Raw genomic sequence first — 27,604 nt, 5'->3', positions numbered from 1 at the left:
GAGCAATAGCATTATTTTTTAAAACTGAAACCAAATCAAAGGTATACTGCTGGGTGTTGAAGGTATATTAGTATGTGAAGTTCACTTGGTTTTTCAATCCCCTGGAGTCACCTGGTAGCTCAGTTCAATGCAAAGGTATCTTAAGTGATTTAAGAGACATTTAAGAGCTTCAGAATCTGTATTTACACACTCCTACTTCCCTCACAAAGTATGTGCCCTAAGGGCCTGCATATAGTTCAATAAATATTCCTGGATTTAATTTTTATTAAACCTTTGTTCTGCTCAAGGATGGTAAATCTTCCGTTCTTAGACCCTATTTGTTACTGCACGTAGTTTGGCTTAGTCCATGTCTAAAGATATTCGTGATTCAGTCTTGGGTTGCAAAATTCAAGGACTTGAGACAGATATTTGGTATTCACAAGCTCTCCTCTAGAAGTATAATCCAGATACCTCAACATACAGCTTTATTTCTTATAAAGAAATACTCTATCAAATAATTTACAATAAAATTTAAATTTTTATCAATACAAATAAACAGAACTAACAAGTTTAATAGCTGCTTTGCAGTCACAAGAGAATCATAAAGCTATTTTTGAACAAACATCTTGATAGTTACATAATTTTGTTCACAATCAAGATGGCTTTTAGCTGTAAACTGATAGCAAAACGTCCAGAGGTATGCTGGTAAACTGGCTCTCTAGAAAGAAAAAACAAAACAGCCCTGACTAGTAGCATTTGCCGATTTATTTGGTATAAACATTCCGACCACTGACAACTAATAGATGATTTTGTTAGGGTTGTTTCACCAATGGAATATTTACATATGAAAATCTATGCCCCCTCCTCTCCCACCTATACATTCTATACAAATGTATATATACTTTGATTCTTTCCTGCTACTCATAGAGGTCTGAAACAGTTTGTCTCTTGATGGGACAGCTTCTTTAGAAGAGGGAACACTGTCAGGCAACTCAGATCCTCTTTTTCAAGACAGATGAGTTTGAAGCATCACCTCTTTTTGTCTGAAGTGGAAAATCCATCTGCTTTAGTGTTTTTCCCAGAAGGATTTCAACCTTGGTGAACTCCATGTTTAGCAGAAAAACATTTTAAGTGCAAACTCTTAAAATACATACCCTGATGACAGTGATCATTATCCCCCATAAAATCATGGTGTCCAAGCAGACTGGTCCACAGACCAACAGTCCAAGATGGAAATAGAATCCAGTCTATTTTTTCACTTCTCCATCTGAGGCCACAAGGATTACAATGCTTTCCTTAGCATTAGTTCAATCTGGAAAAATTTTAATCTCCGTGCAATATCCAGGGAACTCTCACCAAGCTAGGGAGAAAAAGAAATGATAGCTATTTATCTCCAATAGAGTCAAATGTCTGCACAAAGGGCCTAGTAAATGGTTTAGATTGGTTGACTCATAGGTTTGGCAAGGGTTTTAAATGTCATTCAGTTCTGTAAAAGGATGACTTAATTTCTTAATAAAGACAATTAATTTTGCTATTAACAACATCAGAAGCAATTTATTTACTTCAGCACTGAAATTAGAAGACCAAAATTAGATTATGTTGCTGCAAGGACCTCAGACGATGGCCCACAGGTCCTTACCTTGTTCTTTATCGTGGGGTCTGCATGGGCTTCGAGGAGCAGGGGGATAAGAGTCTGGTTTTTCATTTTGCAGGCGTAATGTAACGCAGTGCAGCCATACTAAAACACAAAGGACCAACAATCAGCTTACCAATCAGACTCCACAGACCACAGCATGTGGCCTCCTGAGCAAGTACTTTTCACATTTTGTAGTGTACAACTAGCAAAACAGTCTGCAAACCGTCTATGGGCAACAATATTTCTCATACTTAAAAAGCATGATAGTGCTGCAATCACTTAATTTTTATTAAGTGATAACATGATGAATGGAAGATCTGGCTCTGATTTTTTTCCCATTACCTGAAAATATAATACACTGCATTACTTAGAGTTGGAAAATGAATCTTAATTTTTAGATAGTCTGTGAAAAGTGGTGGAGAAAGTTACATGTTTGTGTGTGAGCATATGCACATGTGTGCACAGGGATGTGATTCTCTATTTAGAGATAGAGATAGACATAGATAAGTAAGAGAATATCCTAGAGAAATTTTGGTCACAGGAAAAGTTTTAAACCTTTTGAATTTAAATAAAAAGACCAAGAAAAACCACCAACAAATTTTTTGCTTTATTTTTAATAGCATCTTAACTAACACATTTCAAAGTTATCTAAGGAATGATGCACAGTCGTAGTCTTTCCAAATTAATCCAAAAATTCAATTTGAAATAAGAGGAAAAACATACATTTCATAAAGTTATTCTTGTGTGAACTCTCTCTTCCTCTCTCCCTGCCTGCACTTACACACAAACACACACACACACAGCCACCACAATTTAAGCATATTATACCAATATAACCAACTTAAAATGAAATGATATAAATAATTAATAGAAACAGGGATGGGTGCAAGTTCTCTATTACAGAACAGTGGTAACACACACACAGATGTACACAGTATAAAATAAAGATCACAAACAGATTATTGGTTTTTGGAATCAGATTTCAACTCACCTACTTTTTCAATAAAGAACTGGGAACCCAAAATTTCATTCAATCCATATAAGCAAGTAAAACTCTGTGCAAATAAACTTTTGACCTACTTGTGATCATTTAAGGGAGGAAAACATGTACAGGGATGTAGAGTTAAAAGGTGGAAAAGAAAAAGTGAGGGAAAAAAAAGAAAACTAAATGTAGAGGTGTCTAGGAAAATAAAGCATGCAACTTTATAGATGGTAAGTCCGCTACCTACAAATACCATTTTGAATATTATTTCAAAATGGCTAAAAAATAGAAACTTACATAGTCTGCAGCGTTAACTTCGACTCCAGCTTCAAGTAGCATCCGAATGAGAACTTCATTCTGCTTCGTCTTTGACAACTGTAGAAAGGGCAAGAACCGAGAGGTCTATTTACAAACCCTCCCTCCATTTTATGTCTGGACTAATCCAATCAACTGGCTTCATTTAATCCCAACACCCCCATAAGTCTATGCTCTGTCATAAAATTCCCACCCCCACCTCCGATGTCAATTAGGTAATGGGGTCTGTGTGTGGTCCCAGAATAGTGGCATTGGCACCCAGCAATGAGAAATGCAAATCTGGGGCCCTGCCCAGACCTACCAAATCCCACTGAGGATGGGGTCTAGTGACCTGTCTTTCCCTTCCTGGCTCAAAACTGTTCAATAATGCCCCATGGCTCTGAAGGCTTAAAGCAAACTCCTCAGGCTGGCCCACAAGGCCCCAAATGTGGTGCCCTCCCTTACGGCCCTCATGGCTCACTCCACACCTGGGGCTTGCCCTGCTGGAGCCATGCTGGCCTCCATTAGTCTTTGATGCCCACCAGCCATCCTCATATCACAGAATAGTTGCACTGCATGTTCCTTCTGCCTAGAAGCCTCCTCCCTCCCTTCTTTGCCTGCTAAATTCATCTTGAGTGTCTCAGCCCAAGTCCCTCTTCCAGCAGGAGGCTTTCCCTTACCTACCAGGCCAGGTGAAATCCCTCTACTCCTGGCTCTCAGTGCACCAATTGCCTCCCTGTACCACCTCTTCTGTGATGCTTTTTCATATTTTCTGTCATGATTTGACTGGTGACTCATTCTTCACTACCCTGTAACTCCCAAGAGGACAAGGACCACAGCTGTCTGAATCACCATGGTAACCCTAACACCCAGTACCGTGTCTAGTACATAGTAGGTCCTTAGTATGTGTTGTATGATTGAACAAATGAATGAAATTAACCTCAGAAATCTACTCTTCCTGCCTAATACCCTGAGACTCTGACCACATGACAGTGCAAATACCCTCAACATCCCATCACTCTGGGGAGCCTGCTCTCGCTGCTCAGGTGGGCATGTCCTGGGCATCAGCTCTTCATCATCAGCACGTTCCACCCAGCTCTCTTCTGTCATGCTTCCCTCCTGGGTCAGCCTGCAAACTGCCTTTCTCCTCCTACCCTGCTTTGAAGTAACACAGCTCTTTCTGGTCTCCTCCCTTATAATTTCCTCTCATGTTGCTTATCTCTTATGCATCACAAATTTGCAGTTTCAGGACCCATGAATAAAGAGCACACATGTGCAATGAGAGCTGGGGTACTGACTACAATTATTTCTTTTGCCTGTGTCTCCAGACTTTAAACACTGGACTGTCTAAGAAAGCAGGGTTGTGTAGTCACAGATTCTGAATGGCCTTGCTAATCAGCTGTGACTTGGTTCTGCATAATCTTTAAAAAGGTTTGAAAATGACAGATCCCTGCCTGTCCCCCATCTACACACATTTAAATGCCATGTACTAAATATACAATTTTTCAAGAACTTTTCAAGGATATAAGTAGATTATGTGTTTGTCAGTGACTTAAGAGTTTTCTCTCACCTATAAATCCAAGCATCAAAAATGAATGTTATCTTATTTAATTATAGTTCCTCAAATTCAGTAACATTTAAATACCCAAAGAGGTAATAACATTTTCAATGGTAGACTTCGTTCTGGAGTTTATGTTAATTTAACTAATACCCATGGTCTTTTAGCTGCAAAGGGAAGGGAGCTAGGTCATTTAACTGGAGTAAATCACAAATCTGTTGAGTCATCTCTCAAAGGTGGAACTGATCACAAGGGAACCAGATGGAAAAAAGCAACAGTCAGTGCAAAGCTATCACTCTATTTAAAACAACAATAGCAAAATTCAAGCTTCAACTTCTGCTCATAATATCACTGCATTCCTCTACCAACTACAACTTTTTTTTTCCAAAAAAGTACTGCATGCCAAAGAGTCATTCAAGTATAAATGTATCTCTCAAAGTGAAGGAGGGCTTCAAATTCTTTATAAACATCTTCTATGTTTGTCAGCTTCTAAGTGCAAGTCCCTTGGGATCTGTTTTTTAATGCAGAACCAGAGTGGGTCCTTAAAAATCAGAAACTCAGAAAAAATGTACAAAGTTATTAACTCCTCTTACAAGAAAAGGAGAAAAGAAATAGGAGGAAGGGGAATTATTTTTCTTTTAACATTCAAGCAGGTTGCTTCCTTCAGATGATTCTTAATCAAGATCAATTAATTTTTCTAAATAAACATTGCACAGATTCTTTTACCATTGGATTAACTTATTTTGCTACATTTCTTCTTGCTATACTTCAATTACAACTCTGCATATAGGTTGGAAATGACATTTATGGAATCCAGACCAGGAACATACTTTGTTACTATTTCTTTCAGTCTCATTGTCCTGGCCAAACTTAAGGGTCCCATTCCTGGTCTCCTCCCCAGTCACCCTTTGCTCACAGAGGGGGGCACTCACCATGAGGAAATACCCAAGAAGCAGAATAGGCATTAAGAGGATAATGAGTAGATAATCAAAGAAGGTAAATTTTTTCTTCACAGCGTAATGCAAGCAGGTCCTCTCTTTCTAAAAATTAAGAAAAGAAATCTTTATTAATAAAATATTTCATTTCAAATTTCATATTCTCAGATTACCCAATCAAAAAGTGTAGTTCATGCTTTTTATCTGTATGGCACCCAAGGCACGTCTGTCCATGGAGTATGTCTGACTGATAAAGCCAGGTTTCCACTGACCAGAATACTGACTAGACTGAAGAAAAAGCTTGGGGGTGGGGTGGGGTGGGGCACAGAAAGATGACAGGTGATGTGTACATTTTATGAACCCTCAAAAGATGGATTCTCACTAGTTTTGAAAAAAAGTAGATTGAGACATGGGACAGAATTCAGTATGAAAAGCTATAGTTAGCCGTTAACCATTTATGGCATACAATTACTCATTTAAGGATTGTTCATAGGAAAATTGTAACCACGTGGCAACTTTTCCATGTTTCTACATGCACACAGGAAGTGCCAGAAGAACAGAAGGAACTCAACTGTTACTTAACCTCCTGGGAATTGTCGGGGACGTAAAGTCTCAGGGCCTCATAATCAAATAAAACTAGGTAGAAATATGAACAAATAGTGTACTTTAATAAACAGGTTATGGTGATTGGAATTCCAACCAAATCAATGAAAAGAAAAGCAGGAGAAATAAGAGAGGTTAATGTCCACTTCAGGGAGACCCTGGTTTTAAATAAGAATACTTTTTGTTATTCTCATATCAAGGTATGTATGTTCTCTGCAAAAGTTTTGTAAATCAGATAAGAATATAATGACAAAATTAAATCACATGTTATCAAATAACTCAGAATTGACTGTTAACATTTTATTGTATCTTCTTCCAGTCTTTTCAGATACATACATGTAGAATTCTAAAGTGTAGGATCACAATGAATTTGCAAAAATATACCTGCCCTTTTCTTTAACATTTAGACTATGTGACATTTAATATTTTTAAATATATAACTATAATGGCTCCCTGTCTTTCTACTGAATGGAGCTATTCTATTTGTCCAAACCCTGACTATTGAACACTTCAAGTTTTAGCTTTTCATTTTTATAAATACTACTACTTGAACTTCCTCATTTGTAAACTTTGTCAACATTTCTAAATTGCTCTTAGCATAAGTTTATAAAAATATAATTCCTGGTAGAAATGGTACTAATGCTTTTCTTATTGTGATGCTAAATGGTGCTGTAATGAAATGATAATAGTTTAAACTTTCTTCTTTATCCACACTTGATTTTTTTCTTTTTTAATCCTGGTCAGTTTGACAGACCAAAAGGTATCTTAATGTTTTAAATTAATTTGCTATTCATAGAATCAATGTTCTCACTTAAGCATGTGCATCTGAATCACTAGTAGAACTTTTTGTTTGTTTTTAAGGCCTTTATTTGTTTAATACTTCTGAAAATAACTCATAAACATAGATTTAAGAAGTAAGAATGTACTGGTTCAAGTTGTTAATGTACAAAAAACAGTATTTGGGGAAAACGGAAAAGAATAAGCATTTTTAAACCATTGAAAATAGTTTTAAAATAGAAAATGCAAACCAAACACTTCTGATAAAATCTGTTCATCTAAGGCATCCCTAAAGTCCTTTGCTTGATGTTCATGATCCAGAGGATCCCAGCAGGCTGGCTCAGTTTCTTGGCAAAATGGAGACAAGGGTACCTCCTCAGCCCTGACCCGGGTCGTCAGACATCTCTGCCCTGCAGATGAATGAGCAAATCTCTTGAGAGAGGATCTGAACCCATCTGTCTTTGCCACCCCTTCGCACCGCAACTCCACACACCTGGTTCCCCAGCTGTGTGCTGGGGAGTTCACGTCATACTCTACTGAGCTGCTTTCCTGGTAGATTCAGCACACGCACAGCTTGCTTTTAAACCCAACCAAACAAAAAATAGTAAATGAAAGCGAAGTCCAGTAGTGATCCGTTTTCTGACAATACACTGTTACTCCAATAAGCTGGTCTTTAAACTGACTTGGAAGGGGAAAACGAGGCCTGTTGTTCCTCATTGAATGTACATGAGTGGGAACAGCACGTCCATAATTATTACAAATAATGACTTTTTATGTTTACTCAGTGAACTTTAAATGTTGCCTTTGCTTCAATGATGCAGACACTGCATGTTCCAAAGTGATTCTGAAAGGATGCTCCCAGCACTGGGCTCAGATTCAGCTCTTCCTTCATCCTGAGGGCTCCAAGTCAGCTAATGTTACATCTTTAAGTACATCTTTCTGTGGGGCTTCAACTTGCTCCTGGTTCCTGAGCTTATTTGTCCTTAGCAAATTTCTTACTGACATTCTTTCATTCTATAAGCAAACTAACAGATCTTCTAGAGATCAGAACATTGACCTAGTAGGTAAAAAATCTAATGAAATAGCACCACCAGGTCAATATTTTTTCCGCTTGAAATCTTTCCCATTACTTCTGTAATAGTGAGGAGGGGGAAGGGAGAGGGCAAGGAAAAACACGGGCAGGGGAGGAAAAGACAGGGAGAAGCTCTATCTAGTCAAATGAGTGAACCTTTCTCTTCCTTTTCAGAAGTACGAGGATGTCATAAACCACAAAATATGCCGGCCCATTAAATTATGTTTTATGTTGCCTTTTAGTTAATAAAATGTCTTTAGTATGTCAGTCCCTCTAAAGTAAGGCAAAAAAAAAATTTTTATTGGTATTAAGGGCTACCAACAATGAGAAAATGACATCTGCTATTTCCACGGACATGAGAAAGGAACCACCCTGGTCAATTCCTCACTCCACTCAAGTGTCATGGCCTCACCCGGTTTTTGAGGTTCACGTCAGCATTTCTTTTCAAAAGGAAGGAAACAATTCTCAGGTGCCCTTGCCTGCAAGCACAGATCAGGGGAGTGTCTCCATTAAAGCCGTCTTGAACGTTGATACAGCTGCCATCTTCCTTCACCCACCGCCACACCTGACCGAAGTCGTTCTGATAGGCTGCCTGGCAGATGGGCTGAGCAGAGAAACATAAAAGCAGGTTTTGAACTGTAGGTGTAAGTCAACCACAGTATGAAAAAAATCATTACCCAATAACTTAAAATTCAAGGGTTTCCAAATTGAAATATATTGCTTTATGGGTGAGACTTTGGGTCTCAATTATGCCTCACCTCACCTTAAGTCTAGAACAAGTGTATGTCCATGAGGAACCTCTTAGAATTTCTAAGTTGCTTGGCACACAGAAATTTCATTGAATGAACAAATGAGTGAGTAAATGGAGGCAATATTGTAGCTTCAACTCAGTAAGGAAATTGTGTGCTGTGTTCCTGAATAGCATTTGCCTATGAGAAAAGCAGGATTTTATGGAAGATAAAATAGGCCTATCAGAGAAGTTTAGGGCAGCTCTAGGAGATGGGACAAAGACTCATGGGCCTCTGTGCTCAAGGAACTCAGCACAGTGGACGAGACCTATTTTAGACAAATAATAGACAAAGATGTAATTAACTGCAATTAGATGCTTTTCATTTTAGAAAGCATTGTAAGGAGGTTGGCAAAGCATGGTGGGAGTTTAACAGCAAGACCTGAGCTGAGCTCACCTTACTTACTTTTCTCTCTCTCCACTCCTTCCACATTTCTCTCCTTTTTTCCATAACACATGTTCAGCTTCTACCTTCTGGGCCTCAGCCCTTACTGCTCCCTCGGCCTAAAACACCTTTCCCCTTCTCTCACCTGGCTAATTACTATCTCATCGTACCTCATAACTTAATTTTCATTTTATCTAAGTCTTTCGTGACACCAGTAGGGCATCACAGCAACTGTGACTCTTTTCTTAATTATTTATAACAGAGTGTTTCAGGAGGCGTTGAGGCAGGAGCACGGGAAGGTGCTGAAGTTCAGGCTGTGAACACCATGTGGACAGAGGCTGCGTCATTCCAGCCACCACCACATCCCCAGCATATAAAGCAGCATGGAGCACATGGCAGGCAAACTGTAATGATTTGAGACTGATTTTAATTAGTGTAAAAAAAAGAACACTTAGAATAATACCTGGCATGAGGATGGTGCTCAGTGTATGGAAGTTATTATAATTGCTTATTGGGTCATTCTTTAATTTGGTAACAAAGTCAAACCTCTACTATGTGCCAGTCACATTTGCTTGGAGGGGAAATTTTTTAAATACATTACTCTTTTTTTTTTGTTAAAGTATCACTGGCATACAATCTTATGTTGGTTTCAAATATACAACGCAGTGGTTCAACAGTTACCCATATTATTAAATCCTCACCCCCTCTAGTGCAGTCACTATCAAAGTAGTAAGATGTTACAGAATCATTAACTGTATTCTCCATGCTATGCTACAGTCCCTGTGACCAATTTATATTGTGATCACTAATTATTGTGCCCCTTAATCCCCTTCTCCCACCCTTCCCCAAACCCAACCCCGCCCTCTTGGTAACCACTAGTCCCTTCTCAGTGCCTATGAGTTTACTGCTATTTTGTTCCTTCTGTTTTGTTTTGTTTTTATGCTCTACATTTGGTTAAATATACTACTCTTAACCATGTGAAATGGATTTATTAGTTGGGGATATAGGACACAACACACAGACAAAACAGTAAGAAACTTAAAGGCATACAGTATATTTGGGTAAATATGCACCTGCAGCAGTTGGTACAGACCAGTGAGAAAGTTGAATAGTACATTTGCTAATCAACTCATGTTCTAACAAAGCCAAATACCATAAGAAGTGAGTTTTTAAAAGTAAGATTCTTTTAAACCCAAAGACCTAGTCATGAAGAAACAAACATCCTAAAGGAAAGTCAACACAGTAACAGTAAGAAGCAAACTTCTGTACCCCAAAAGGAAATGGGCATGACACAGGCGTTCCCATTTGCAATGGGAATGCACACTTAACACTAATCATCCTTTCTACCACCTGGAGGGCTCCCTTTCCTGGGCTTAGCAGCAGGGAGCTCAGCAGCATCTCAGGTACTGTCTGGCGATCCAGCTAAGCTGAAGGAACGCTTCTCTGGGGTCAGAAAACTGGGTGGTAGTTGTGGTTCTGCTACTGACACCCTGGGTGACCGTGGGCAAATATCTTCCCTTCAGTGGGTCTCTGTGTTCTCAATCACGAAATGAAGGAGCGGGGCAGAAGTTCCTTTAGGTCCTCACACTCTATCACACTTCTGGACCCTGGATCTCTCCCCAACCAATAAATACATCTGCAACCTCAACTGCTAGGGTCCAGAGTCAGTGCTTTTGAAGCACAGAGTGCTCAAAACCTTTCAGTGAACTGCCACTGTCTTAGCCAAGATAGATGCCCAGTCACCTAGATTTAAATAACAAGCAAAGCAGAATTAAATAGAATAAGACACTGTTAAGTCATCAACTCTTAATGTTGCCAGGGAAATACATTAGACACGATAACATCATTTCATAAAATAAAACGTGTTTTCAAATAATACCTGTACCAAAGAATATTTTAACAAAATATATAAGGATATAATTAATCACAGAGGGAAAAAAGCAGTCCTATTAGACAGCAGTATAGAAAAACCTATTTTGTTGTCCTTTTTTTTTTAAATTTTACCATTAGCCAGTGAAAAATCACCACTGATCACTGTTAATCATGGATTAGCATCTAGGAAACTGATGGCCTACTGCGAAGAACTTGAAAACAGGTGGGTCCACAGTTCATTTCTCTTTTCTTAAACATTTTAAATACAATGTTAAAAAAAAAAACCTGAAGTACTTCATTTAATAATCCAGTTTGCCAGTTTCTCTTAAAAATTGAAAAATTTGAAACACTGGGCCCACCTTCCCAAGGACACCAAATGAGGTTCTCTCTGAGTGCACTCCTCAAACTCTTTACAGAGAGTTAGTTAAAAGGAGGAAGGAAAAAGGTTGTCAGTTTTCCACCAAGAATCACCCGGTGTCTTTGAGGGCCTTCTCAATTCCACTTGAGCAATATTACTTAAAATATTAACCTTATCATCCTTCAGGATTTCCTGGGCTTCCTATATTATAGGCACAGAGTTTCTATGTTTGAAAAGTGAAGTTTCCTTCTGGCTTAGACATATAAGCAATTTGTTTTACAAGTTTGTACAAACTGCCTAGGAGATTCTGTTCTGCTCTGAAGTCTCAGTCTCCACTAGGGGGCAGCTCAAGGTCATAAAAGCCCCAACAACAGACAAAAGGAAGCCAGAAAGAACTGTGCTGCTGACAGCTGGGAAGGAGAAAGAGGAGGGGGCTGTCCATTTGGGTTTGATGGAAGAGTTCTTATGAATTCTGCTGGCCTCTGAAGTTTCTGCAAGTTGGAGGAACTCTGAGTTGCAGAGGAAACTGATGGAGAATTGGGAAATTACCAATGATCTGTTCTTCTAATTGTCTCAGAATCCTCTGTCCATCCTTGTTGCCAAAGTCGTAGTAGCTCAGATCTACATCATTTTCACCAGCCCAATTGCAAAACTAGCTTTTAACTTGTCTTACTTCTTCCTGTCTCACCATTCCAGCCCATCCTCCAAAAACAGCAGCTTCATGTTACTTTCCTGCTGAAAACTTTCAGTGGTGACCAATCAGATCAGGACACTGTCCTCAAGGTAACACACATAATTCTTCAAATCTCACAAATTCTGTCTTTCCAACTTCATCTCCTACCACTGCCTTATCCATACCATTCATCTAAGTACATAAAGATAACAGCTATCTCCCCAACTAGAATGCAAGCCAGGTGAGGGCAGGTATTGTATCTGTACTTTAAGAGCATTATATCCCCAGTAGCCAACATATGCCTGATGCATAGTAGATATTCAATGTATATTTGATGAGTAAATAAGTGTGTGAATAAAGTATAATATGAGCTAATTTTTGTTAAGTACCTTGGTTAGTTTATTTACCCCTCATAGAACCCTATTGGCTAAGTAGTACTATTAACCCATTTTGTATAGGAGAAACTGAGGAAAATCATCTTCCTTGTCCAAAGTCACAGAGCTTATAACTGCCAGTGCTGGGAATCAAATCAGTGAGAATAACTGACTCTAATTATGTCAGGCAGTTTGGAAAACAGCCTTCAAAACGTCTTCTGGCTATAAGACTTTATATTTGAGATTAGTTTTGGCTCCACTTATATCCAAAATTAAGTGACAGTCTCTACTCTCAGGATAATAGTCATTCCTCTTCTACCCTGGTGTCCAAGCCTTCTTGTTAAATCTATTGATTCTTTCTCCAAAGTGACCTAGATTTAGCGGTATCTGCCAGGAGGTAAAGAAGCAACAATCAGAGAGGTTGCAGGAGAAACCAGAAAAAGATATGGCCCAAATGCAAAGAAGGAAAAGTTTTAAGAAGGAAGATAGAGTTAAGAGAATAAAGTGTATGGAAAGATTGCTGTATTTGACCATTAATCACCCTTCAGAGTATGAAAAATTGACTTGATTAGAGCCATTTTAAGATAGACCTGGAGCAGCCACTGCAAAGAAACTGTCCTACTCTCTTTGTTTAAACTGGGCCAAAACCTTCAGACTGGGCGAAATGGCAATTGTTTTCAGCAATCATTTGAGAAGTCAGCAGGAGGAGGAACACCTGATCATCACACTGAAAACTGTGGACTTTCTGAAGATAGAACCAGCAGTCAATCAGAGTAGCTGAGCTTATTAACACCCACAGAAAAACTTTTAAAAAAAACTTCCTCAACTCATGCAGTTGCCCCATTCCTTTTCCCCTTAAAAACCCTTGTTTGGATCTGCCTATCACCTTGGCTCTTTATTTTCAGGTTAACATATTTGGTATCAGAAGTGGGACCTAGAGAAAACTCACATTCGTGGACCTGTGATGTACACATCAGAGACTTGCCTGTGTGACAGATGTGACTGAGACAAAACTATTAACTCCACCCTAGAGAATTTCTTCAAAGTTCAAATGTCAGGGAAATAATTTTCATCAAAAGAAGAAGAAAGGGGGGAAAAGGTTATTTTAAGTTCAAGGAAAAAATGTCCTTAAAGCTTCTTCTAATGTCCCTCTGTCTACCTCTGTATGTGCATGCATTTGTGTCCTAGATGCATGATTGCTAAAATTGAATTTAGTTCTATTTAATTGGTTAAAAGCAAGTGCTTGTAATGAATGGGTATCCTACAAGTCTCAGAATAAAAAAAAAAGAACTAACCAAATGCTCTTCAAGTTCACATGATCTGGAAAAATATTTGTTATTAAAGCTAATTTAAGTTTGCCCATTTAATTAAAATGGACATGTCTTTAGAAGCATTAAAGATAAATATCGGGTGAGATATACCTTTGTAAACCAAGGTGAAACTTTTATCTTTTTATCCCTACCTGAACCCTCCAGAATTCAATCCTTCCAGGACGAATTGTTAATTATTTTACATAAATTCAATGAGAATTGTTCTCCTATCACAGGATTTAATTTTTTTTTAATTGGCTACTTTGCCAAGGCTTTGACTAAAATGTCATGTTGGAGAAATATGCACATGGACTCAGATGTGACTAGACACCTTTAAGGAAATGCTTTGAAAAATAGGCCTCATAGCTTGCTTGCAAATTTCCAACAACCCAATCTTAAAAACAGTTTATATAGTCAATCACTGTTCTTGCTGCTTTTATATAAATAATCACACCAAGATTAAAATAAATTAATTTTGTTATTATTTTGATTTTTAAAAATGGGAGTAATTGTAGAGAGAAAAGTTATGTTTATATATCTGTCTGTATGAGATTCCAGTCCTATTAATTGTCCTTGAGGTTTTGTTATACACATGTCAGCTAGACTAGATCCTAAATTATTCTGGTTTCCTCAAAAATCTGTCTAGAACTCTCCAAACTAACACTTCCAATTTTTCTCCCATCTTTCTGATTTGGAATCAGCAAAAACAAAGATTGCCCTTGAATTTCCCTGGAAGAGACTAAACCAGGTTCTCCTCACAACCCAGACAGCAGCCAAACCTTGGGGCCTGAAGCCTTGGGCACACATTTCACAGCTAAAGAAGGCTCGCCCAGTCATCTGGCCCTGTACAAACACTGGAGACCTCTGCATCCAACTGACTGAGAAAGTGAAGCCCATGACACCTGATGTGGACATCTAATCCAAGCCTCCGGACCAGGCCTGTATACTCATGGACATTATTTTGACTCTTCTTAAATCTTTCATGCTAGACCTGCTTTACAATATTAACACATTGTTAGACTTTGAGAATTCAACATTTCTGACATGCCCCAGATTACTGACTTTTTAAAATACTGTTAATCTTTGTATCCTTTAAATTAATTGCTCTGTTGAAACAGGTACTAATATATGGTTTTGAAAAGTACCCTAAGAATCCTATCTTTACAGATCATATTGTAACTCCAGGGCTAGTTATTGAGTCTATTTTTACATATTTTGAACAGTCCCTCCCTGTCTCACAAATAATAGGGGAGGCCAAACATTTATTAGAATGGTTATTGTTTCCTTTCTCTTCTCAATTTCTGCCTGGAAGGACAATTCTATTGTCCACAGATATCAAACGCCTAGATATGAAGAAAGTGGGACAAACTGGTGGATTTGTCATCAGAAGCCTCACTTTCTTCTTGAATCTGGAGATTCTTTAGTACATTTAATTACTAATCTCTCTGCTTTTGCTCCCCTAACTTCTTGTGTCCATGGTACTATTGAGTCTTTATATTGGGTGAAGCTTCCTTGGGTGCCTCCTAGGACTCCTTGCCTCACCACTCAAACCAAGAACTTGAAGCTCAACACTTAAGACTACCTTACTTCTGCCAGCTTAATCAGACTCTACCTACAGATAACCTTCTCAATGACTTATACTCTTCAAACCCTTGGTTTAATAGATTTTGTTATAATGGCTCCGTAATTTGTGCTCCCTTTGTCTCTTTGGCAAGAGGAACTATAGGAGACACACTGTTTAAAGCCCTATCAAACTAAAGGCCTTGTGCGATTGGGTTATTGGTTATGCCTGCTTCGTTGCATAGTCAATCAGAAAGTCAGCATTGGACATCCCCTTTCAATTTACTTCCTACACTAAAGCATGGCACTGGCTACAAGCATAGTCAGTGGTGTTCAGTGCCTATTGGTATCAACCCCAGCCAAGCTGCCATGTTTGGAAGATTACTTTTTCCTTGGATAGACACTGCTACAAATGAATATGCAATCAGAAATCCATCTAAAACCCCAGGAGGTATTGCTAAATCTGCCACTAAATGAATAGCTGCCCAAGAAAATCCTTGGACTCCCTTGCACAAGTTGTATGAGATAAGAGAATTGCTCTTGATTACCTCTTAGCTGAATAAGGTGGGGGCTGTTCTGTGATAAACACCTTTTGTTGCACTTGAGCAAACATCTCTGGCAAAGTAGAAACAGAATGAGATAAAATGTGGGCACAAACCAGATGCTTAAATGCAGTGCCCACTGATACTCCTTGGTTCTTTACCTTTTTAGCTGCTTGTCCTGGGAATGTCTCCCTGGCTCAGGTCAGTCCTCCAATTTGGACTCAGCATTTTGTTTATAATTATTGGAATTTTTGTCATTATAGAATTTTGTCTCTTCTGTGTAGCTCAGTGTAATAAAGACACCACCCACATAATGGTCACTCAGCATTCTGAAATGATTGCTAAGGCTTATGAGATAACACACGAGGATCCAGAACCTGCAGAAAACCTTTGGCCTTGAAGGGACTTGAGAGTAAGGCCTTTCTCTGCCCTGGTGCTCTTGTAGTTCTCATGTGGCCTGAGGCTCCCAAGGAAACCACTTTTCCTCCCATGTGGGACCTGACACACCAGGAATGAGCATTTCTGGTAAGGAGAAATCAATAATGACTGAGACAAGGGTGGAAGAGTCTCTTGAGTGTGGTGGGGAATATTTGGGACAGTTGTAATGAAAAGTGCTACATGAAATGAACAAAAATATGAAATTGTATGAAGTGTCAGGTTGTAGAAACATCAAGAAGCTGCAGTGGGCTGAGAGGACTATATAGGCTTGTGATTTTCTTCTGCAAACCTATTGTCAAGGAAGGGTGGAGAAAATGAAAGGGGCAAAGAGCAAAGGCTCAGAAACATGTCTGTCAAGCAAGAGTATGGAAGGAAAATAGTTCACCATGGGATTTAGAATGAATGGGCAACATATGCAAACCAGGTGGAAACTGATGGACTTGATGAAAACAGAGACAAGCAAACCGAAACACAGAGGAGGATTAGAGCAAAGTTAGTACATGTGCCTAGTATGTGACCGTGTCAAGAAGTTCTGCTGAAAGGTAGAAGTACCAATGCTAAATGTTACAGGTAGACCTTTGCCCAGAATGAGTTGGGTGGCTGATTTGGAGTAGACAACAGTAAAGAAAGGAAAGGAAAGGTTTGTAGATATTGAGGTCCTGAGAATGGCCCCAGGGAACAGAAAGAAAGGGAAAATCATGTTTCAATTATCAAGGAAGGTAGAAGTGAGTCCTGGAGTACAGTCGACAGAAATGAGGAGGTAAGAAAGGGACACAGCAAAGGCTAAAATAAGAAACTGAGCCATGGTCATGAAACAGCACTGGTCAAACAGACTCAAGTAGAGACCACCATGAGATTTCAGGGAATATGTAGAGGAAGATGGTGAAGAGAAGATTGAAGAGAAGAGATATTTACCAACAGTAAATGTGCACGAGTTCACACAGACTGACTTGTGAACGGTGCTCCCTAGAGTTGTGCTCTGCACAACCTGAAAAACAAAGGCCCAGAATTAAGAGAGCATGTTGATAAACTAGCTTTTCTCTCCAATCCCATCTATTACTCTTGTCTTTGCTCCCAACATTCCAACTATTTCTGGAGCATTCTCTGTTCATTTCTTTCTTCAGGTCTTTGCTCTTGTTGTGAGCTACATGGCTGGCTTCCTTCTGGACCAAGTCACATATCAGCTCACACGTCACCTCCTCAGAGAGGCCTTCCCTGACCATTTAATGTAAAGTGACTTTCCATCTCCAACCCCAGGCATGCTCTATCACATCACCTTATTTTATTTATTTCTTAATTGCATTTATCATTACTGAAATTGGGCTTAATGCTCCCCATTGCCTGGAGTGTGAGGTGTCCATGATTTTTGCCTAGTTGTCAAAGCCCCTCTCTATGGGCCGGCCACTGTTCAGCTGCATACTCTCACCTCTCTTTCAGTTGCCTCACTCCTACTTCACAGCTACCTGCTTGCCACCCTTATAACTTCCAAGCTGCGTGATGCATCCTTCAAGGCCCAGTTCCTGGTCCTTGTCCAATTAACTTCCTTGATCTCTCCAACCTACAGCAAAAACTCACCAGTACCTCAGGCTGCTCACTGGCCTTTTGCCAAGGGGTAAAATCTGGTCTCCCTGACTAGACTGCAGCCTTTCTGAACTCAGACATCCATAGGGGTGAGCACCTAGAATGTGGGTAAAAATCACTTGTTGGCCTACATTCTGATCCACCTGACCTGGCTGAGAAAGTGAGGTTAGGGAAGGGGGTTGAGGTTCAGGAAGTAATATATCATGTGGGAACCAGGTCCATATTTTAGCTCAGTGGTTCTCAGCTGTGGCTAAGCATTAAGGCACCTTTTAAAGTCCCACTACTAGTCAAGTGAATTAGAATCCATGAGTGTAAGGTGTGGCATTTTAGTACTACTTAAAAACTCTCCAGTGATTCCGAGGCACTGTGGAGCTGAGAACCGCTGCTGAGGTAAAAGCATCAAGCTCTCCCAGTGAAATTAAAGCCATAATGAAACACTGCAAGTCTTAGGCTATTATTTATTAAGGAGCATTTGAAACTCTGGAAACTCAGAATAGTAGGGACAACTTTTTGTGCACTTTAGTCCTCCTATCTGGTTTTAAAAATAGCCAAGAACTGATGCTAGAGCCCCACCCCTGTTTCGCTTTGCATCTCACTTCCTCAGGCCCTAAAATTTAAGGAGTATCTCTGGGTAACACATGAGACACCCAGCATATTGATGATCAATTGAAATAGTGAGTATAAATTGTTGAACATAATCATATTTTACACTGCTCTATGTATAATAGATATCACAGTTGGAAAAATAAAGAGGTACCGAGCTGTTTGCACCATTATAGATGTCTCTAAAAGCAAAGTGCCCGCCTACCACACACCGTCAGTATTGAGTACCCTAAAGTGAAGTGGCTCTTGCCTAGTTCTCAGTCCAAAAAAGACCATGCGGAACTCTACCTGAACCTCAGAGACCTAGAAAAAATTACTTAATAACTAACCATCTCCAGGCTGAAGATTTAAAAGGTTCCCTAAAAGTTTCTGAGGATTTGTGGGTTTTGAAGCAATATGATTTAGTCTGGTGCACTAATGAAATGCCTTCTCCGAAAAGGAAAGGCAATATTTTCTTCTTCTTCAAAATAAGAAATCATTGGGAACAATAATGAAGGTTCCATTTTATGTGTACAACTAATCTCAAGCCTTTCTTTCTGGTGACTCATTTCTCCACATGCTGTGATTTGTAAATTGTTTCTTTCAGACAAATAAAAAAGGCCCAAGGATTTTTTTTCTTTAAAGGTTGTCTTAGGCCCTAAGCCTTTATGTAACATGAATGGAGTCCCCAGCAGCAGTTAGATTATGAGGAGGAAGAGAGAGGGGAAACTGAGGCAGGGAGCACATTTATCTATGGTTTCTATTCTTTCTCCAACAAGGTCGGCTTGAGAATATGATGTGGCCTTTACTACCAGGACACTAAAGAAACTCCACTGCCACACTTAAGACCTGAGACACTCAGAGGTCAGTGATGAAGACCAGCAGAGAACAAGAAAGCCCTTCCCTCGGTGATGAGGAGAATGGGCATGTTCTGGCTGTTGGAATCTAGCCAGCAGAAGCCCTGATATCCCCTACTCCCTCCGACCACCAAAGAAGTAAGTGCAGAGCCAGAGAACACAGTAGTGTCACTCTTACTGCCCCCTGAGCTGAAAGTACTTCCTTTAAACAATGGTCACCCAGGGGCAGGGAGGGCTATGTTCAACTGACTTTCTAAATTGATGTTATTTAGAATTACCAGACTCTGGTGATAATAAAAAGTAAATCAACCTTTGACCAATTTTATTAGTCTCTAAATTCTGGACAGACAATAATGATTCTATTGCCTGTACCTAAGGGAACTGCCCCAGAAGCACACCCCTCAAATACCACTCAGTCAATCATTCCAATGGGCCCAAGTTTGCTTCAGATGCTTCAGACACTGACATTCCTTCTGTGTAGACACCCTTTCTCCAAGCTTTCCAAGACTAGATTCTTATTCCTCGAGCTCAGTTTCAATGTCACTAACTACAAGAAGCCTTTCAGGTCAAGTTTATTTACATATGCACAGCCCTCCCACCCTTCTTTTAAAGTCTTTCTTTACCCTGCTGCTTCCTTGATTCCTGTTTTCACTATTTATGTATTTTTTTCATTTGCATATTCTTTTTTTTACATTGATAGCTTCCACAGGTCAGGGTCCACTTTTATTTATCTACCACTATTTACCAGGCACTAGTATGTGCCTGGAATATAGTATGTGATCTATAAATATTGTTGATTAAATAAGTGGGTGAGTGAATAAGTAGGTAAATACATATACATTTTTAGTACTGGTTTCTAAAGTTATCATTTCCTTTTTGAAATGTGATGTAGTACATTATCACTTGTAAAATATTTAGAATATACAAGGAAATAATTAACTAACCAATTGGGTGGAAGCCACTTCGTGATTTTTTTGCATATACAATGCCAAGGTATTGCTTAGGGGTTCAATACACAAAGTAGAGAGAGCTGCTGATATCATGAGGGAGGGAATTTTTTCAGTAATCTTTGCTTTTCCTTTCCCATTTCACGGAATAATAGAATGTTTGGGACTGAACCCAATCTCACTCCATTCTCCTGTTTTATAGATATCAAAACTGTGATCTGACAAGGTTAAATATTTCCCCCAAGTCTCACTGAGCTCCTGGCACAATCAGGACCCACTTCCAGGTTTCCTCCCCTTGCAGTCAAGCGGCCTCTTCATTAATCACAACGGCATTCCTGTCTCCCAAGTTCTCTTCAGCTGTACCAGCCCTTCTGTAAGTCCTGCTAGAATCTAAACGTCTTTCTCTGGACACTGTGTATTCAGTATAATTCCTCTCTTCTTTGAACCCTTTGCCTTTTTTCTATTGCAATATCTGCCTCTCTAAAAAAATAGATCCATTCAGAAGGACTAATGTTCAGGGTGTACAATGTGTGCATGTGTGCAAGCACACGTGTGTTGTGTGTGTATATATCCCTCTGCTCATAAATAACCTTATCACTAGAACTTCCCAAAGTTTAAAGGGATACATCATTATGATATGATTTCCAAGATACTCCTTTTGGGACCTGCTTCCCTAGCTGACAGGACCAAGAATCTACAGAAGATTCCATAGGTCTCCTAAGCATGAATTCCTGAGCTCTTTGACTTAAGTTCTCATACATCTTCCTTTTTTCCAATTTTTGTAATACTTTGCAGTGCAACAATTCTCTGCAGGGTAGGAGTAGAATGTACCTCATTGGAACCTGGATTCAGTTTATCCCATTCTTTACACTAAGGGAAAACAGTATATCCTTAAGGGGAACAATACTGGCAGGATAGCAAAGTGCTTAAGACCAACTCATTTGTGGAATATGATGTTCCTGTTGAGACAGCAAGTAGGAAAAGAATATGTTCAACAGTGATGTAAGCAGAATTTCCCTGAATATACAAACACAAGCCTTGTATCCCAGCCCCTGGTTTCCAGCTAGTAAATACTTTTTAGCTGCATAATACTGGGCAAGTTACTTAAATTAAAGCCATAATGAAACTGCAAAAACTGTCTTTGCCTCAGTTTTTACATTTGTAAAATAAGGATAATAACAGTGACTCTCATATATGGCTGTTGTGAATATTAAATGAGTTAATACACATGAACTGCTTAGAACATGGTCAGCTATATAACAATCCCTAATTAAGTGTTTATTATTATCATAAGTAGTATGAGCAAATGCTTGACAAGGGTTTAAATGAATCATCCCTGTTTACAAGTCCAGCTTACACAGTCCAGCTTAATAAACAATTACACTTGATTATTTCTGGACAGATTCTCTCACAGAGCTCTAAGCTTGTCCTCGATGGCTGATGCTAGGACCAGCTCTGGGATGCTCCTTCATTCTCTCCTTCTTTCTTAAAAATATATTGGAAACAACTTAAATGTCCATCGATGGATGAATGGATTAAGATGAATCTATACAATGGAATATAATTCAGCCATAAAAAAGAATGAAATCTTGCCACTTGCAGCAACATAGATGGACTTTGAGGATATTATGTTAAAGAAAAAGGAAAAAAAATTAGTGATCGCACTTATATGTGGAATCTGGAAAACAACAATAGCAAAACCAGTCTGAACACATGTATAGAGAACAGATCGTGGTTGTAGCTGGGTGAGGGGCTGGCCAAATGGATGAAGAGGGTCAAAAGGTACAAATGTTCAGTTATAAAATGAATGTCATGGGGATGTAATGTGCAGCATGATGACAATAGTTAATAATACTGTATTATGTACTTGCAAGTAATGAGGGAGTGGATCTTGAAAGTTCTCATCCTAAGAAAAAAAAAGAATTTGTAACTGTGTATAGGGCCAGATGTTAACTGGACTTACTGTGGTGATCATTTTCCAACATACACAAATACTGAATCATTATGTTGTACACTTGAAACTACTATAGTGTATCAATTATGTCTCAAAAATACACACACACACACACACACACACACACACACACACACACACACATTAGCAATACAAGGCTCTGAAAGGTAGCAGAATATGCACCTTAAATATGCCTCGTGGCATATTGATTATTTTGAGTTGAAGGTAATTGAGAAGAAGCACATACAAGGGAAGCTCTCTGCCTTCCCCCATTTAGCTAAAAGCAGGATATAAATATGTGAACACGTTCCCCTCCACTGTTTACCAGAAAGGACAAAAGTTCCCCTGTGTTGGCCCAGGGAAGCCATCAAAGAAATCTACATAATACAATTTACTAACGAGCCCTTATCTTCCATCAGTTCTCCCATATATTTGCCTTCCCACAATTCACCTCCTTAGAAACATAAAGTCCATTCCTTTTTCTTGCCTCTTCTCTAAAAATGATTCATTTAAGATTCTACATGAACCCAAGTCCTAACCACCCCTATTGGTGAGTCACTCATCACTTACTCCTGTGTGTATGTGTGATGCACCTGTTAATAAACTTGTTTGTTTTTCTCTTGTTAATCTTTCTGTGGTGAGTCTAATTTATAAAGCCCAGCCAATGACCCTAACATGAGTCCAGAGAAAAAGATTATTTTCCTCTCCTAAGGCTCTAAAGAAAAATGATAAGCCTATGTCTCCAATCTAGAGGAGCTTGCCCCATTCAAAATGGAAAGGAGAACTTTACTAAAAGTTTAATAAAAATAGATGCTTTGAGGTAGTACAGGACCAAGAAATGGGGCAGGACTGGCTGGCACTTGCCCTGCTCTTATTTAGCAGTTCACATCACATCTTGTACACCAAGGAAACACAGAGTAACTGGTACAGGATAAATGAGAGACTGGGACATGACAGATGATTATGTTATGTTTAAATATTTGAGGTATTACTCCACAGCTTCTCAACCTCTTTAAAATTATAGATGAGAGAATCTCACAGGAGGCTCACCCCAGACCTTCTGCATCAGAATGCCAGAGGGTAAGACTAAGACACAGCTTTATTTTCCCCATTCACATGTTACTCCCAAGGGCAGCTATAAGAAGTAAGCTAATCTGTCTTCCAATCTAAAAGAACCCATATGTCTTAGGCACTTTTCATCCATGGCTCAAGTCAGATTATTCTATTCTTGGATGTTTAACAGTGCAATACTAGTCTAAGTATCAAAAAGTTGGTCTGGGGATATTAAGGATTTTCAAATTCTTTGGCAGAATCGGTGTAACTCTAGAATCCATTGTTCTGGGATGCCATCATATCTTCCGCAGGAGTGAGGGGCAGGCCACCCCAAAATATGTCACTTTGGCCAATTGATTACTTTGAATTAAAGTGACTGGAGAAGCAGCCAGGACAGGAGGGATCTCTGGCCCTCTTCTGACCCCCTTGCCACTGAAACCAGGAAGTAAATCTCCTACGTGAAAGGTGCCTTCCCTGCACCAGGAAGTAAGAGACACTCTATCACCAGAGACAGGGAATTCAGGGCCCAGACAGCTGCATAAATAAAGCTTGTGACTTTTTTACTAATTTACTACCCCAGCCCAAATGCTGTTTAGAATTCCTTACTAATGTGAACTAAAGAAAAGCTGACCACCACGCTAGGGACCACCACACTAAGGCCTGAGTATTGAAGGGCTCATTAATTCTGGGAGTCTCAAAATGGCTGCCAATTTACACTTAAAACTTGCTAACTCTGCAATAGCATCTGTTAGCTTTATTATAAACTAAACAGTTGGCATATGGATTCCTGCTAAAATAAAGCAAGAATGTTTGCCTTTAATTGCATTGGCACCAGGATGTATCACACACACACACACACACACACACACCTTTCCTTTGCATGGCGTATCTTACACAAATGAAATGTACCCCTTTGAACGTCTGTCTTTCTTGCCTACTTCCTGATGGATATAAAAACTTTCATGTGACTTAGACCCTTTGGAACATGTCTTCTACCAGTAGAAGGTAAGTCTCCTGGGCTAGTCCTCAGGTGGGCTCAAATAAAACTTTGTCTTTATTTTAAGGTGATTTTAATAATCTTTTTTGTCAACATTAATTGAAGTCCTCAAACATAAGTTTGCTTTGTCCTATAATTCCTCATAGATTTATTGTCTCTGTCTAAAATGTATAAAAACTGCCTGCCTTAGTCATTTCTTTGGGTCTCAATTTCATTATTAGACCTCTGTGTACATGTAATTAAACTGGTTTTTTTTTCTCCTGTCAATCTGTCTCATGTCAATTTCATTCTTAGACCACCCAGAAGAACCTTGAAGAGTAGAGGAAAGAATTTCCTCCCCAAAACTGCCAGTTGAAAATGAGAAATGTCTAAACCCAGCAGCCAAACTGGAAAACCCAGGCAGCAGAACTCAGGGAGAAGACTCCTCCTGCTAACTGAACATCCCCTGGTCCCAGGCTGCTGGCAAGTAATGGGGCAGCAGAATAAACACACCCAAACACGTCCACTCCCCAAGCAGCATTCCCAGCCCAGCTGCCACTTGGGAGATCAAACACTTGTTCCTAGCACAAAACTGAGACACAGACCAGTCTGTTTTACATCTACATTTCTGTATTCTCAATGGTGGCTATTTTACCTAAAAACAAGGTGACATCAAGGGGAAATTCTGAAAATTGACGAATTATTTCCCAATAAGTGGCCATTAATCTTCTTTCTGGAAATGACTAAGACTTTCTGGGTGTTTCATGTCTTACATATTGCTGATCCTAGACTCAGTGGACAAGTGAGCAGAATCAAACAGAAGAGCCTAGAAACTACTTCCATGTTGCATGGTAACATTTATTTTGGCTCTACTTTAGACTATCTTTGATTCAATTACCTATGAGCTTCTGAGTAAGCAAGGGTTTTTTAAGTGTGTGTGTGTGTGTGTATGTTTTTGTGTGTGTATTTATATGTGTGTGGTGGTTGTGTTTTTAAAATTCCATAGTAAATTCCAAGTTACTTTGTCCTTAATTTATCAAGAAAGTGAAACATTTATTTGAGTTACTTCAGGAGATATTTTCATTGATATTTGTAAGTACTTCAACAAGTCTGGCCTGTGCCTTGACTCAGTCACTTGCCAAATTAACTCTCCATCAAGGAAACAATCGCACTGCAATTTTTTTAATGTGATTATTCCCAGGGCCTGGACTATAGCCCAGTCACCCACAGTATGGTCCTGGGCCAACAGGTTTCAGGGAGCTGAAATGAATAATCTTAGGCCTCACCCAGACCTACAGAATAAACTGCATTTGTATAAGATCCTCAGAAAATCTGGATGCACATTAAAATTTGAACAGCACTAACCTAGAGCAGTATTTCTCTCTCAGAAGTGGTAAACTGATCACCTGCCTCAGAATACCTGGAATGCTCTAAAAAGTAGGTTTCTGGACCCTACCACAGACTGTGTGAAACAGACTGTCTGGGGTAGGGGCTCCTGAAACTGCATCATAAATAAGTTCCCCTCCCCAACCCTTAGGGCATCTAAAGTTTGAGAAATACCGGAGTGACATTTTAAAACATTACGTGTCATCATTTTCATGTATGTGAGCTCTTCACCAAACTAAACACACTGAGCAAGACATACATAGAATTTTAAACTAACCAAAGAGTACATTGACTATAGAAACACCAACAAACACACACCACTGGTGTTAGAAATAACTGCAAATGCAGAGAAACTGCCATTAATATTAGAAGAACCACCCAAGGTCATCCTGCTGAGCCTTTACCATGAAATGTGGACTAACCGGTTAATTGTTAGGAGAGGGACTAAATCGTGAATAATAATGTCATTACACCTCTTGCACTCTTGCTTAAACATTACTCTCTTGTACACATCAGAAACATTACCAAAAATCTAATTGATTCTAATAGGCTACTTTCAATACAGGAAAAAGTATTTTTGTACTCTTCAAATGTGAACAGAAAAAACTTAAAATATCAAAAATATATTCTGTTTTTACCTCTCTTCTAATCAGAGTCAGTCTTTATTAATATATTGCTACAGGGAAATTACCTTTCAAAATGCTGAGCTGAAAAGTATTACTCTGTACATTCAGCTCCACAAAAGAACCAATCTTTTGTATGTTTAAAAAATCCAATTTGGTACAATTTTCTTTTTTCCCCTGGATGTTTGACATCGGATGATCATGACTCCATTAACTCCATTTTCAGAAACTCCTCCAAGATTCAAATTATCCCCACAAACATCTAGACATCATGAAATACACATCACAGCCCTCTGTATTTACTTGTCACTAAAGCTTTAGAAGTGTAAAATAATTTGCCTTCAAATATTAAAAACATCAAAAAGATTAACACACAGGACTTTGTTTTGACTTAATATTGTCACAGAAAGTAAAACAGAAGAAAAGGAAAAATATCAACAAGGACAGAAAATTACATTTGAAAAGCATGAGCGATTTTTAACACCTTTGGAATCTTACTTCCAGGAAGGTTACATACCTCAGAGTATAAAATTCCCATGCTGGTCCTTCACAGACTTAACTTCACCTCTACAGCTTCTTGAATCTTCTGGAGGTATTTCTGGTTAACATCAAAATCCTTCTCAATCGAGAGAGCAGTCCCCAGGAGCCAGGACAGCAGCCGTATTTTCTCTCCACACCTGCGAGTGCTCTTCTGGTAATGCAGAGAGCAACACACCTTCTGGAGAGCCCAGCCCAATGAAACACAGGCACCCCGTAATTGGTTCACCCCATAATGACCCAAGTGGTGCATCATCTAATGTTACAACCCTGGGGAACCGGTTCCTGAGTCACATTCGCTCTGCCAGTGGTAACATGTAGAAAAAAGTTGAGGGGAAAAGGAAAATTCTCTCTTTGGCAGGAAGGACTCAGGGTTCAGAACAGGGTACTGTGTTTGGGATATTTGCTAATTGCAATCTGGTTTTCAGTGGCGATTGAGAAAGGCTGAAGACACCAGTCTCACGTGTTAGAACCATGTGTACCTGCCACAGGGCTCGACCTTCCTGAAAAATAATCTTCAAAACTGCCACTATGGATTATTTGCTATCTTTAAGCACTGATAAGATTATTTGTTATTCCTTGACATTTTTTATTAATATAAATTATTAGCATAATAAATTAAATAATAAGTTAGGTCAATTTATAAGCTATATTATTTCGTGTACACAAATGTGTTCACAGTCACTTTCGGGGGCATCTTTGAAACTTGAGCAACTCAAATTTAAAAAAGTAAACTCAGAAGAATCAGTCCCACTTACAACCTGATTAATTAAATTACTTAAAAGGTTTAAACTAAGAGTATCACTATATTTGATTTTCATTTATAAGCACCTTAATTGTGAGCCTGACAAATAATACTTTCCTCTCTAAATGGTTTTGTAAACCTAAAAATAGAATTACTAATATAATAACTATTAAGCTGTCCTAAACATTCTAGTAATGTTTACAAATGTATCCAAAGTAGTTTATAACA

The 27,604-nt window shown here is 39.0% G+C and overlaps 1 protein-coding gene across 1 annotated transcript; it reads right to left on the bottom strand.

Moving 5' to 3' along the window:
• Positions 1–449: 449 nt before the first annotated feature.
• ANKRD22 (ankyrin repeat domain 22) lies at positions 450–26,788 on the bottom strand. The gene is made up of 6 exons (XM_036924067.2): positions 26,612–26,788; positions 8,249–8,440; positions 5,382–5,489; positions 2,895–2,972; positions 1,619–1,717; positions 450–1,339 (listed from the first exon to the last, which is right to left on the bottom strand). The coding sequence occupies exons 1-6, from the start codon at positions 26,630–26,632 to the stop codon at positions 1,262–1,264; spliced, it is 576 nt and encodes a 191-aa protein (XP_036779962.2). The 5' UTR covers positions 26,633–26,788; the 3' UTR covers positions 450–1,261.
• Between the last annotated feature and the right edge of the window lie 816 nt (positions 26,789–27,604).

The sequence above is a fragment of the Manis pentadactyla genome, chromosome 8 (assembly GCF_030020395.1).
Source record: "Manis pentadactyla isolate mManPen7 chromosome 8, mManPen7.hap1, whole genome shotgun sequence".
Taxonomy (NCBI): domain Eukaryota; kingdom Metazoa; phylum Chordata; class Mammalia; order Pholidota; family Manidae; genus Manis; species Manis pentadactyla.
Note: the sequence above shows the minus strand (reverse complement) of the source record. Positions and strands in the feature narration are given on the sequence as shown.

What these genes read in the sequence shown, in the direction of transcription:
- ANKRD22 (XM_036924067.2), bottom strand. Translation starts at nt 26,632, where the DNA reads ATGGGAATTTTATACTCTGAG. An exon ending in TGGGAATTTTATACTCTGAG is followed by an intron (nt 8,441 to 26,611) that starts GTATGTAACCTT and finishes TTCTCTGCTCAG; the next exon opens with CCCATCTGCCAGGCAGCCTA. An exon ending in ACGTGAACCTCAAAAACCGG is followed by an intron (nt 5,490 to 8,248) that starts GTGAGGCCATGA and finishes CTTAATTTTTAG; the next exon opens with AAAGAGAGGACCTGCTTGCA.